The sequence below is a fragment of the Orycteropus afer genome, unplaced genomic scaffold (genome assembly GCF_000298275.1).
Source record: "Orycteropus afer afer isolate SDZICR_OR568_19922 unplaced genomic scaffold, OryAfe1.0 scaffold00036, whole genome shotgun sequence".
NCBI classification, from domain to species: Eukaryota; Metazoa; Chordata; class Mammalia; order Tubulidentata; family Orycteropodidae; genus Orycteropus; species Orycteropus afer.
In genome coordinates, this window is record NW_006921623.1 from 7828427 (window position 1) to 7842831 (window position 14405).

The following is a 14405-nucleotide window of genomic DNA, read 5'->3' on the forward strand; positions in this document are numbered from 1 at the left end:
TTTTTTTTTTTTTTTTGTAAACTGTTTGAATTACATCCTAATTAGTGGCTTACCTTCCCTCTAAAACAATCTAATGGAGAGGGGGAAAAAAAAAAATTCTTAGAGGCCTCTTGCCACTTGCAATACCTATATTCTGCCACATTAACCACATTTACACTGTATGGCTTGCTAACCTATATTTTGTTTCTGTATTTTTTCCCCCTGAAGAAGGTACTGTGTTCAACTGAATGTGCCACAGGGGCAGTAAATTACATGGTTCCTTCAGGACATTTATACTGGAGAGGGTATTGTTTGTTCCTCTCAAATAGGGCCGGGTATATGGTTGTGTCAGCAAGCACGCTTTACTCTACTGCTATCCCTTCTAGCATATTACCTATTTATTTTCTCAAGAAATTGCATACTATAAAAATGGTAATTTAACTTGCCATTAAATGTTGTGAATATTCTCAGCACTTACCCCCACTGATTGTTTCAGCTGTCAAGCAGCAGGACATTAGATCTGATTGCCAGGCAGACCCATTTGCCATTGCCTGCAAGGAGGACATATGCAGTACTAATTTTTAAATAATTTACTGGGTTGTGATGACAAACCCATGTGTAATTAAAGAAAAATTGTAACTTCACATCCCATTTGAAAATTGGAATGCTACTTGACAAGGCGAACTTGAGTATCCGTTCGTTCGTCGTTAACCAGGGATCTTTTTGTCAGGTCGCCGCTCCTACAGGTAACAGCAGGAACAGAAAAGAAGTAACTCACTCCCACGCCCGAATCTGTGCTGCTCTTCCTTTCAAAGGAAAGTTTTCAGGCACAGTCCTGGATGAGGCCTCCATTTCATAGGCTATTGAAGGAGATGCCTTGAAGATGGGAAGTTTGAAATTCAGTGTGTTTGAAAGCTATTTTGCATGTATGCCTTTTTAGCTCTGGAGCATCCTGTGAGATTTGCTTTTCCTAGTGGATACAAATGCAGTACTTTACATCACTAAAGCAAACTTGTCTCTGATGAGCAAGTGCCTAGGACCTAAGGAATCCGTGTGGAGATGCTCTTGGCAGTGATTAACTTGAGAGCCTCTTCCTCAAGCTGTGCTGACTTCTGTGCAGGTGCACACACAAGGAGAGAAGGTGTACTAATGGATAGGTCTCTGAGACTCTGTAAAGAAAAGGACAGATAGACAAGGTGGCCCTGGGCATCAGTGGTGTCTTGGGTTGAGGAAGGCAGGCTGTAGGTACGAGTTAAGGGGAGAGCAAGTGATCGTGTCTTTCCAGACCAAGAGGCCTCTTGCCACTTACAATACCTATATTCTGCCACATTAACCACATTTACACTGTGTGGCTTGCTAACCTATATTTTGCTATTGAGTTGATTCTGACTCGTAGCAACTCCTAAAGGGTTTCCAAAGCTGTAAATCTTTACTGCCTCATCTTTCTCCCACAGAACAACTGGTGGATTTGAAACACCTACCTTTTGGTTAGCAGCCAAATGATTTAACTACTCCACCACCAGAACTCTTTGGTTTTCCAAACAGCAGAGGCCAAAAGCAAGAGCTATTCAGAAATAAAATGCCATTCATTTTTTGTAGAATTCTAAATCCATTTAAATATTACTAGTGGCTTCTAAGCAAGTGTCTTAGTGTGTTAGTAACCAACAGATTAATGCATGTATCATTAGCCAAGAGCTCGATGTTCCCCTCTAATTAGTGAGATGATTAACAATGGGTGAGCTCTGTCCTGCCTGAATTGGTGTGAAACCACACAGCAGGGCATAAAAATATGTACATTGGTTTATTTGCTGATTTATTTAAGATGAATTGGAAATAATGAGACTCCTGCTTGTATCTGTTAAAAGTTTTTCAACACCTGGTAATATTTAAAAAAGAAAAAAAAAAATCATACGCCAAGGAGATGTTTGGAGACTTTAAGGTTGTAGTTCTGTGAACTTAAAGTATCTCCAGTAGGTTTTCTTTAATTGTGTCACCCTGCATGCAGTTCATTTGATAGTTGGGTGAGATGTTTGATGCAGACTTCTTAATGGGAAATAATAATGAGACTTGCTTTTGTTCCTCTTCCTCTTCAGGCCTGTGATGATATCTTGGGTGAGAGTTGATGATGAAATGCCTCAACACGCCGTATTGTCTGGGCCCAACCTGTTCATCAATAACCTAAACAAAACAGATAATGGTACATACCGGTGTGAAGCTTCAAACATAGTGGGGTCAGCTCATTCGGATTATATGCTGTACGTATACGGTGAGTAAGAAGATAGAACAGTCGTCTGCTAGACTCATTTACATACAGTTGCTGCTTGTGATTCACCTCCCAAAGCTTTTGATCAAGTTGAAACCCAAAAACTGGTTGGTTTCCTTCAAGAAAGAGCACTGGTGGCACAGTGGTTAAGCTCTTGACTGCTAACTGAAAGGTCAAAGATTCAAACTCACCAGCTGCATCATGAGAGAAAGATGTGGCAGTCTGTTCCTGTAAAGATTTACAGCCTTAGAAATCCTATGGGGTAGTTCTGCTCTGTCCCATAAGGGTCAGTATGAGTCAGAATCAATTCAATGGCAGTGGATTTTGTTTTCCTTCAAGAACTAAAATAAACCTGGCCTGAGGTGAACTCCAGGGTCTCCACCTAGGAAAGCAGTGACTTTTCTTCACACCCTCTAATCCTGGGGGTTTCCCACTAGATCACAGTCTCTGGTCCTGCTGAGTAGTAAAGCTATGTCCTCAGGCACAAACCATGGAGATGGTGTTAGAAGTAATGACTGAAAAAATTCATCGTTACCAATTAATGGGTTTTCAGCTCAGAAAGTTAATTCCCAGTGGGATTTTCCTATGATATCTGGGCTAGCCTTTCCCTTGCTTTGATGAACAGAACTATCCCATTTTCAGCATGAAGTTCTTAAATTCCAGAGGATGTTGTAAGCAAGTAAATAGTTGGAAAAAATAAAAAATCCTTGGTAGCTACATAAAGTGCCTGTAGCTGCTGCTTTGAACACAAATCACAAATGCTTTTCTTTCCTTTTTTTTTTTAAATTTATCTGGTGATTATAGCTAAGAAAACCCCATATGGCAGTTCTGCTGTAACAAATAGGGTAGCCATGAGTCAGAATCAACTGCATGACGTTGAGCCTGGGGTATTTTTTGGTTTTTGTTCTGGTTTTCTTAATCAACATCTTTTTACAACATTATTAAAGCATATTATCCTGAATTTCATTTCTAATCAACAAATATTTATCAGGTGTTTACTATGTGTCAGGCTTTTTTTTAAAACTATTCCCCATTTAGATCTTGTCAATTTCATGTATTGTGACTATTTCTTTATTTAGTTGAGCAGTGCATTACCTCTCTAGTCTTATGATGACAAATTTAGTTTGTTCTGTCCAGTTGAAGATTTATACCAGAAAATGTCTGGGTTAGTTTTATTCCAGAAAAATAGTTTTATACCAAAAAGATAGTTGTGAATTACATGACACAGAGTGAATAACCACAGACATCAAAATTTCAGTGTGTTGTAAATATTTAAATAGGGGTATGTGTTGGGGAGGGGATTCTTACTTCATGTTATCAGCATAAAAAACCCAAGGTTAAGTGTATATGAATACACACACACACACACACACAAATACATATGTGGAATAGTTACACCATAATGTCTTTATGACTTTTCCTTATGAAGAAAATAGGCATGGCAGTCTTTTCAATCAAATAGAAACATATTTTGCACCGTATCTACATGATATCTACATGATTATATTAAAGTATAATCCTCAGCCTATACCTGAGGTTTTTCTTTTTCTTAGCATTATGCAAAATGAAAGATCATGTATAATCACCTTATTTGTAGACCTCAAAGATGTTTTCTTGACACACTGCCCATGTTGTCCCTGGTCCACAGGTAATAATTTTAATTCTTCTCAGTAGCTAACGAAATCACAGGGAAGGGAATGACTTTAAAAAGGTGCAGCTCTTCTGCGCAGGTGGGAAAAGTGTCACTGGACCCATTTTGGTTGGCAGCACACAGTCAGAGCCGCCTCTGTCCCTGGGCTGTTCATGATCTGCTGACTTAAGGGAGATGGAAGCTAAGTGCCTCCCTTGTTTTCTCCATGTGCTCGCTTCACGTCACTTCACATCTGGTTTGAGCCTCTACTGTGGGGGGTTCCCCAAACTGCTTTTGCCCAGGTGTCCGGACTCTCAGTTCAGCTTTCCATACACTCCAGATGTTACAAGACAGTGACAAATTTCCACCAGTCAGTTATTGAATTAACTTGATTCCAAAGAAGACTGAGTAATCTGGAGAAAAGGTTTGGATTTATTGTACCTACTTCTTCTAAATCTCAAGATGAGAAACACCTTGTGCTTTAGATGGGCAGATAAATATGAATAGTTTTGGATAATAGCTTCTAGCTAGCATTTATTGAGTGCCAACTCTGTTCAAAGCCTTATGGGAAATATTTCACATTCAGGTGTCATCTAATCTCCACAATAACGCCATGAGGAAAACATCATTATCATCCCATTTCACAGATGCTAAAATATGCCCAAGTTCACAGAGTAACTAATTATGTGACAAAGCCGCTATACTTTCTGATCCCAAAGTCCGCAGTAGAGGCATGTGTCTTTCTTTGTAATTACTCTTCTTCTCATTGCTTTCCAATGGAACAGTTCCCTTTCTCTGAAGTGCATGTCCTCATTACTTTGATCCACACCTAGGTTCTTAATCATATTTTCAGACACCGTCAGGTCCACTTATTGTGGACATCACCTCAACTCACTGCCATCGAGTGGGATCCGACTTGCAGCGACCCTTCCTTGGGTGTCTGAGGCAGTATCATTACGTTACTCTGATCCACATCTAGGTTCTTAATCATATTTTCAGACACCTTCAGGTCCAGTTATTGTGGAGTACATTACCTACTTTGTCCCGACACTTTTAGAATTAGGTTCAGAAATAATATTCTAGTATATTAGGGAAAGTCTCCCAGGTACACCATCCTTTTTCATGGTACAAATTATCATTGAACCAGAACAGAAAAACCACATTAAGTGCTCCATGCTGGGCAGCAGGCCCCTCTCTTGATGCACTTTAATGTGTACTAGAGTGAGCAGGGTGTCTTTAGAACTCGACCCAAGGGCCAGCTCATCTTGTTCATCTGTTCCTGCACCTATAGTGAGGTCTGGGTGCATGCAAATATCTGCCAGGTCACAAAATGCTGTCCACCTGTGGTCTCCATAAAAATAATAAGTGTCCAGGGAGCAAGACTAAAAACACTGCCTATAATATAGTATTTCTCATCTCATTCATGTGGCTCTTTTAAAAGGGTAGTTTAAAATCACTGATTAAATAATTTCTACTTCCTGGAGGAGAATGAGATAATTTTTTTAATGGAATCATTTTTGCCTCATGTGTGAGGCTGCTTTCAACAATAATTTAAACTGCTTGTTTCCCCAGTTTAAATGAACAAAATCCCCCCATGAAACAGAGAAGGTTGTCATTGATCCTTCCCTATCACTTTTGTACAAGTGTTTAGATGAGAGGAACAGTTTGTCAGGAAAATTAAAACCTTGGATTATTGATCTATAGTAGAAATCATTTTCAGGAGACCTTGCAGTCAAGCACCCAGGTAATGTTTTTCATGAACTTTCAGGAAGTTGTACCAAACCCAATAAAGGTGCAGTATATAATTAAAGTTTTGATGTATTAATTAGACAATCTGAGAGCTCACTTGGAGATAAAAGGACACCAGATGTGTCAGGGAGAAAAAGTTGACGTGCTTTAGGTAAAATTTAAAATCAAAAGCCTTCAAATCATCTTATGCTCTGTTATAGCAGAACGATAGCTTAGTTCAAAGTCTTGCTGACAATTTAACACATTCAGTTTGATCATTTAGGCTTAGAATATTTTTTCTCTTTCATATTTGCCCTTCCTTATCCCCAAATAATTTTTAGATGATAGATGAACAGACAGTATATCAAATGTCTGACTTCGGGTTCCCTCTCCAGTTCCTGGCTTTGAGGGTCAAGTCCCATTTATATTTAGTTCTCTTGTTTACAAGATGGAAAACATTCTCTCAGCTTTATCATTGCAGTCCACTTAGGTCAAGCTTTTAACACGAGCAAAGACAACTTATTAATATTTATGAGTTGTAAAATTTATTGACTTAAAAAACAAAATCTCAGTAAAATCTCACATGCCTGCCACTTGATATTTAGTGGTGACATTCTCTCTTCTTTGTATTTATTACTAGTATAGAAGAAGTTTTACTTCCTGCTGAGATGTATTGATGGAGAATAATGAAGTTAACAGTCATAGAGAGCAAGTGAACAGGAGTGCAGGCATCCTTGGCTGATATGAGCCCTTTAAATAAAGCAGCGCCATCTCCCCATCCTTTCTCCCATCTAGAAGAGTATAAAACAAAATGACAACCATTGTGCCTTCTCAGTGCCAAGTTGGTTTAAGCTCACCTTTAAATCTGGGTTCATATGTTTTTATTTTTCTTCCTTTCTCTACTTCACATCTCCTCATCCTAAATTCACTTCATTAATAAAAATCTCTTTTCTTCTTTTCTTAGCTCTTCCAACTAAGACGTTGGGATATAATTACAAGATATAAATCTTTGGAGGAAAAAAGAAAAAGTTTGGTTTTAAAGGGGGATGTCATCAAACAAGCATCTCAGTGTCTCATGCCTTTGTTTGTCATTACTGATCATTGTTGTGTTCAACACTGTGGGTTTGATTTTCCTTTTTTTTTTTATCCAGATCCCCCCACAACTATCCCTCCTCCCACAACAACCACCACCACCACCACCACCACCACCACCACCACCATCCTTACCATCATCACAGGTATGGTACCTTCATTACCATTAAAAATGTCCTGAATGTATATTGTCTTTCTGGTATGTATGAAAGGAAGTCAACAGTTTCCCTTCCAATCCTTGGAATTTAATTGTTCCTTTATTTTGGAACTTTTAAGATGTTAGATGCTGTGTTCTGAAGTTGACTCTTAAGGACACCAGAAAATCTTTAATATGCAAGCATTTCATAGATATTTTGTGGCTTACACACAATACAATTCCTTTCTAAGCATCACTATCCAAAGCCAAATGCTAGGGAGAGTGGTAGTGTGGCTTCTAGAGAACATACCTGTAGCCTATGCTTAGCCACAGTAGATGAAATGGTAAGTATTGTGGCTCTGGATCTTCTCCTTGGCTTAACTTCATCTTATTCGTATGATGAAAAATGCACACCCTCTAACATGCCCATTTGGGCCATGTTACACAATGCATAGTTGTCTTTCCTGCTCTGTGTGACAAGAGGTCAGAGTGGAGTCACTGTCTTTCCCATGGCAAACACTCAGGTATCCCTCCCTGTCATCAGTGAAGTGTTTCAGGGCTGGAAGAGACAGCCTCAGTAGTTGTAACTCTGTGGCTTTATCTCTTTGGACTATCTGAAACTCTTATTCATTCAAGAGAGCGTTTCCCTCTCTCTTATCTCTAAATATTACTGAGAGAGGTGGAATGCCATCCATCCCTTCCCTGGCATCCAACGGCTTTCTTAGTGCCTTATGTTCTGGGAGCCTCGGAGTTTCTTCTGCCTACTGAGGTGGGAAGGCTGATGGCTGTATCATGTGAACTAGACATGCAGAATTTCCTTAGGTAAGACCTTCCTCAACCACATTTCCAGGTACCTACATGTAAAAGTTGTTATTCCATGAGGAGACAAAAAGTCTCTTTAGCAGGTAACATTGCCACTTCATTCTGTTATCTGATGAGACTACATGGTCTGTCTGGACCGAGGCCCTTACACACAATCTGATCGCTGGCCTTCTTTATGAATACTGACAGCTTTACTCATCACTCTTCAGGTGTAGCCTCTCTTTACCACCCCAGATGTGGCAGCTGTCCTTCACATTGGCTTTCTGGAGATGTTTCCCATTTTCACAGGAGTTGGTGCAATCGAGATGATAAAGATTCAAGGTGTTCAGTAAAAGAAGAGGCCTCCTCATTATGTGAAATTCAAGAATACATTGTCCACTCTCTATTTTCTTCACTTTTCAAACTGTTACACTGGAACAAAGAGAATCCTTCATTAAGCCACTATTGAGGATTTTTCTAAATGTTCCTTACGAAACCATCAGTGCCTACACTTACTTTAAAATCTTCTGAAAATCCATCAATTGGGTTTGTATCTCATTCTAAACTCAGCTCCACCCAGGCTGCTTCCTAAATTCTCTTCTGTGCATGTTTCTGTTCTAGTTCTTTGTTAGTTCCTTCTGCTGCTTAAGTAAATTCAGTTTGTTAGCACAGCAAATAGATTCATCCCATTTTCTGTGTCATTAATAAGCACAGCAAAGATGTTCCATCCTAACTCTGATTTCCAGAGCAAAACATGCTGTCAATTCTTCATACTTCATACTAGGTTTTCTGTTTTCCTTACCACTTCTTACCTCTTACCCAAGTTGTAAACTGAATTAGACTTGTGGTCTTGTTGCCACATTCTAATAAAATTCCCTGTAAAAAGCCCTGTGGAATGTCAGTGTAAATTCCATCTCCTAATTCTCCACTGCCCTGCGTTGGTTAACCCTTTAAGGAAAACCTCCAGTACCTGTTTTGTCTTTGCAGAAGTTGCCCAGGTATGAGCCAGCCCCACCCCTATCACCTTTCAGTTCAGAAGGTCCCATCCAGCTGGCTACCCAGGTTTGTATTTTAAGGCTGTAGAGATCTTATTCACTCAGTGTACAACCCCTACATTTCTCTTTAATATGGAACAACATTTTTCACTTATGGCTGGCCTCTTACTAGCTTTGACTTTTATTTTTTTATTCTTTTTTTTAAAGACCTTTCTTAACACTCCCTGAACTTCCCCACCACCACCACCACCACCACACAGTCATTCTCAGCAACTCAGCCCAGTCCCTTCAGTTCCCAGCTCTTAATCCTTCACTCCAGACTAAAGCTAATCTTATGTCCATAACAGCTACAACTCACTGTTATCACAGCTCCTGCTGCAGAGACTTCACTTAGGAGGAAATTTGAAAAACAAACAATGCTATATTTCTGTCCACATCAAAGGTGCCTTCGACAGGAGCTTGTCTTTGCCTCTCTTTCTGCCACTGGCCTCTCAGCTCACAGTAATGTAAGATGATCTCATAGCTGCACTTTAACCTCTTCACGTTAGCAGTTGATTCCTCGCTACACACACGACACATTTGTGGTAATGAATGCCCAGATTCTCCCTGGTGCACCCAAGAGTGGTTAAACTAAAATTGCTACTGAAACAACTTTGTAGAATCCATTGCCTTAATGGATGTGATCTTACTGTGACTTAACAAGCAGGCTTATATATATTTATCTTGCCCAGAAAGTACACTTGTGGAATTTAACATTTACTCCTCTCTTCAAACAGATTAAAGGTTACAGAGCTGAATGACTCTGTGGCCCATTTCCAAAGGTCCAGGCTGTCCCCTAGATTTGATTGGTGCCTAAAAAATCTTCCAGGCTGAATCTTGACAAATGGATAGCTAAATTAATTTCCACTCCTCTTCTCTTTGCACTGTTTGGTACATTACAGCCACCATTAGCCTTAAAAGCTTCATCCGCCAAATCCAGTGACAATAACATAAAGCCTGAGCTTTTTTGGGGGAGGGCACAGTCATCTATTTCTTTTCTCCCACTCAAATGCAATAACTGAAACCCATTCCCCAGGTCAGAGTTTCATTACAAGAAAAACGTACAAATGCAATAGAAAAATATTTTTAAACTCGAAAGGTCATAGTTGGTTTTTGATTTCTCTGAAAGGAAGTATTTCCAGTGTTATCTTTTATCTTCCATAACCAAGATAATCGAATTGTTCCCCTTGTTAGGGAGGCAGACTGTCATTCTGTTTGGAGTCACCTGACTTCTTCAGAACATGATAGAGCTTCATTCTGGAGACCCTTGAAAGAGAGGAAGCCCAATCTGACTCTACTTTGTCCACTCAGAATCATAGGCGCCATGGATGGGAAGGGCAGGGTACCCTCTGCTGCCTGTCATCCCTGTCTCATGACTTACCTGTGACAGGACACAGCCATGAGTAGCTTTAACTAGGGAGGAATTTTTGCAGGCTCTAAATCTACAGAAAGGAATATTTGATGTGAATTTGTCATATGAACAGTGATAATAAACTATTAAACCGTTCATATCACTAGTATCTCTCTGTAAATAAAACCATTTGGGGCATAGAATTGGGATGGGAGCCATTTGGAACTTCACTGTGATTTGCCGTGAAATTCCTTGGTGTTTCTGTTATCTTTCATGTACTTTGGTATCTTGACCTTATATTTGTTTCAACTGTAGCTGTTGGCAAGTCCCCACCTCTTCTGTTTTTTTGTGTTTTTAATCACGTCAGTTTGTCCGTGTGGTCATTCATGAAGATATATGCTATAATAGGGAAGAGCAAACTGCACAATTTAAAGAGCCCCTGAAGTCCTTTGTTAAGAAACAGAGACAGCCAGCCATTACCCTGGCTGAGAGTCCTTCATGTAGATTCCAGAAACTAGCAGAGAAGAAGAACCCACTGCATACTAGGGTTTTGGTTGTTATTGTTTTGTTTTTAACTTTCTTTGAAAATTGAAAGTTGACTTTGTATATTAGGTATATATAAAGTTACATATATCTGTGCTTGGTGCTAGCTTTTGCCCATCTACCAGTTGGATCAAGCTTTTTCCTATAATCATCTTAAGAAAATATTTTGTTAATGTGGATATTGTCTTGTACCTGAGGTTGTATCTGAGGAGTCCTGGTGGTGCAGTGGTTAAGCATTCAGCTGCTGATCCAGGGTCAGCAGTTCAAACCCTCTAGCTATTCCACAAGAGAAAGATGTAGCTATCTGTTTCCATTATGATTACAGCTTGGAACCCTATGGGGCAGTTCTTTACTGTCCTATAGGGTCATTAAGAGTCAGAATCAACTTGACAGGCAGCAGGGTTTGCATCTGAGTTAGATGCTTGATGAGAATAGGCCCACAGAAAGGACTCAGCACTCAGTTTTAAACACCCTTCGCAACAGTTTACATGTAAAATTCAGGTGGGGAGGAGTTCAGCCTGTAGATCACACTGTCTGTGTTGAGTGCCATAAATTAAAAAATTAAAACCACCTTAGAATGAGAAACTCATAGCTATAGGGCCAAATTCTGAAACACATTTAAAAATCCTTTGGTAAGAATGAAGTAGGTCATTTCTAAATGAGTTTTTCTCTTTTTCTAAAGCATGTGTCTAATTAAATAGTTTGTGTTTTTCCTTGGGAAGGAAAAAAAAAAAAAAAGCCAGCAAGCTTTTTCTTCTTGGTGTCTGAACACTCAGAGCCCAACATGCCTTGGAAGAAGTGGGTCCCACCCCCCAGGCTCACGTTAGCATTTTGGCCTTCATAGTCTAATATGATAAGCTTTTTTATGTAATGTCATTTAGATCACATAAATAGAGAAGGTTGGTACAGCCCCTTACTTCAGTGATGCTTGTAGAATATGCCAGAGTTGGGAAACTCAACACCATACCATGTTTTCTGTCTCTCAGATAAAAAGAAAAGAAGTGCTCCTGTGCTTAATTCTGAATCTGTGCCATAACCATCCGGATTGTAATAGCTGTGCTCCACAGAGAGCTGTCTGTTCCCCAGGTTCATAGCTTCATGATTCCTGCTCTGTGCTGTCGGTATTTGTGTGGTACAAGGGGGTCTGAGCTTGTCTACTTTTAGGCATTAATTCAACATATATTAAACATCCATAATATGTACAGCACTACACTCGTGCCTATCGGTGGCAAAATGCACCTTGAACCCCTTAAAAGATGGTTGGAAAAGTACATTATACAGTAGGAGAGACAGTGCAGTTGGGAGTGATTCAGTGGCACAGGCAGAATGTTCCTTAGAAGTGGAGGACAGCTTCACAGGAAAAGTAGAATTTGTTCTGTGCCATCAAGGAATGAGAAGAATGTGGCTAAGAGAAGGTGGCATTTTGGAAATTAAGCATCACGGTCCAACTTTATTTCAAGCATCTATCTTCCATGTATGTGTATGTTGTGTGTGTTTATGTCCTGGGCCTACAGGAAGCCACTGTGGCTAGAAAAGACACATCATTCATCCTAGAATGCTTACTAAATTGCTCTAGCATTTTTCTAGAGTTGACATCTGTTCCATTATGACTTTTTCATTCATAATGTGTTGACTACTTATGGAGTTCTTTCTGGGGTGCCACTGTACCGAGTGACAAGAGCTCACAAGCCACTTTTTCAAGTTTTTGCCCCACAGGTACATGTCTATGTTTTTTTCTTCGTACTGTACATATGACTGTCTACATTTTTATTTTGCCCATGATTGTAAACCTGTTACAAATATCGCTATAGCCAACCAGTTTTTTACCATATTATTTATGGAGGAATGGGAGAAATTAGAATACTACAGTGACTAACGAAGGTCGTGTGATTCTGCCTCTTGTTTGTTTGTTTGTTAAGGAAAGAGATGGGAAGTGAGTGAGAATTTTTTTCTAATGCTTCTATCATAATTTCCATCATTTTATGTTCCTAGTTTAAAAATAATCTCGGTGATAAGGACTTGACATATTTTCCTACTAACAATCTGCTAATAATGCAAATAAATATCATGAATATAAGTTTCTCAGGACTAGAAAGTGATACATGGAGCTATTTTCATCTTGGTGTAGGGAAAATAAAGCACTTGGCATGAAGGACCTGCCCTCTCAGAAAGCAACCCAGATGAATATTACCCACAATTTCTAGGGCCTCTTCCCTCTCTCTACTACCACCCTCCTCGTGACAGCTTCATCTCTTCTTCCCCTTGCCTGTGCCTTACCCTTTTCTATTCCTCCTTCCCCCTAGCATTCACACACAACATGATACAGGAATTACTCTCCTTTTTTAAATGAAACCGCCATAAACTCAACTCACTGCTGTCAAGTGCGATCCAACTCATAGCAACCCCTCCTTGGGTTTCTGACATGGTTTCACTACAGAAGTAGATTGCCCAATCTTCCTTCCAAGGAGTGGCTGGTGGGTTTGAACCGCCAGCCTTCTGGTTAGCAGTCTAATGCCTTAGTCACTACACCACCAGAGCTCCTGAAACCACCATACGGATTCCTGTTATTTGGTAGAACATCTGGTTTGCCAATGAAGGGCTCTCAGGGGCACAGCATCACTAGTGAACAATTCTGAAGAAGCTTTTTACAAAACTTGAAATCGTTTAAAAATATATCTATATCAACTCCCCTTAAGGCCGGCAGTTCTGTGGTGTGCAATCTCCTCACTCAAAGGGGAGAAGACATTAAAAAGTAAGAGATCCTTATTATGACTCTCCTGTTTGGGGCTTTTAGCTTTAGCTCTGCTCCTATCCCCTTCTCCCATCTATAAGACATGGGAGCTTAGTTAAAGCATAACGTGGATGGGAAGAAAATAAACCAGGAAATCAGTAGAAAGTGAATTTCAATGACTAGTTTTCTGCCTTTTCTTTTTGTTTTCAGTGGATTTCATATAAGTCAAAAAGAGGAAAAAAATGAACAAATGATATTTGATATATGTCAGACAGCACAACTATGAAAATAAAATTGTCGGGGGAACTCCATGCCCTAGTGTCTAGATTTAAAGAAGCTCCATAACACAAACTGAAAGAGAATTCAATTAAGAAAACCCATTGGCTCCTTATTGACTTTATTTAAGAAAATAAACTGGGGAAAACTGTATTAAAATATGTCTGAACTGTATGCTTTCATTTAAGCTTATGACAATCAAAATGGGAGAATTTAAATTCTTTACAATTAAGCTCTGCTTTCGAGCAGATTGGGTTCTCCGGGTTATTATGCTCTGCATTTTTTAATGTACACCCTACTCACATGCACCCAAAATGCAGTCTTGCAATGAATCTGTGCATTGTAAAGCAGGAGCACCACAGATCAATTGGGGAAGAAAAAGTATTTAAGGTTGTGAATTTAATTTTGTTCTAGGATTTTAATTTTCATTTATGGCACCCGTTGTGTTTGAGTCCATGCACTAATTTATGGATTAGTTTTAAAGCCCCAGTCTGTCACACTCAATGAACAATTCTAAGTTGGAGAGAAGCCATATGAAAGGATTAGAATGTGCCACAGTGGAGCTTACACATGACTGTTTCAACTAAATATTGCCCAGCTGCCTCTCATGCAGTAATATTTTTTTTTTTTTTTTTTTTTTTTTTTGGTACTTGGTTAAATGGCTAGTGTCTCTAATCTCACAAACTGTCAGAGCTTTTTCATTTTGTGAATATCTTATACTGCAACATGAAATACATATGATATTTAATTCATTGAAGACAGGACCCCATAAACTGCTGTTACGTGTGGGAGACTAAGAAGAGAAGTCAATATTAAGTGAAATGTGCATCATTCAAATCGC

At 39.4% G+C, this 14405-nt stretch overlaps 1 protein-coding gene across 1 annotated transcript in view; it reads left to right on the forward strand.

Moving 5' to 3' along the window:
• CADM1 (cell adhesion molecule 1) overlaps positions 1–14405 on the forward strand; it is a 403293-nt gene that overhangs the window by 361698 nt on the left and 27190 nt on the right. The window contains exons 7-8 of the mRNA XM_007936507.2: positions 2073–2245; positions 6752–6838. Of these exons, the coding sequence (XP_007934698.1) occupies positions 2073–2245; positions 6752–6838 (260 nt within the window). The remainder of the gene's footprint in view (positions 1–2072; positions 2246–6751; positions 6839–14405) is intronic.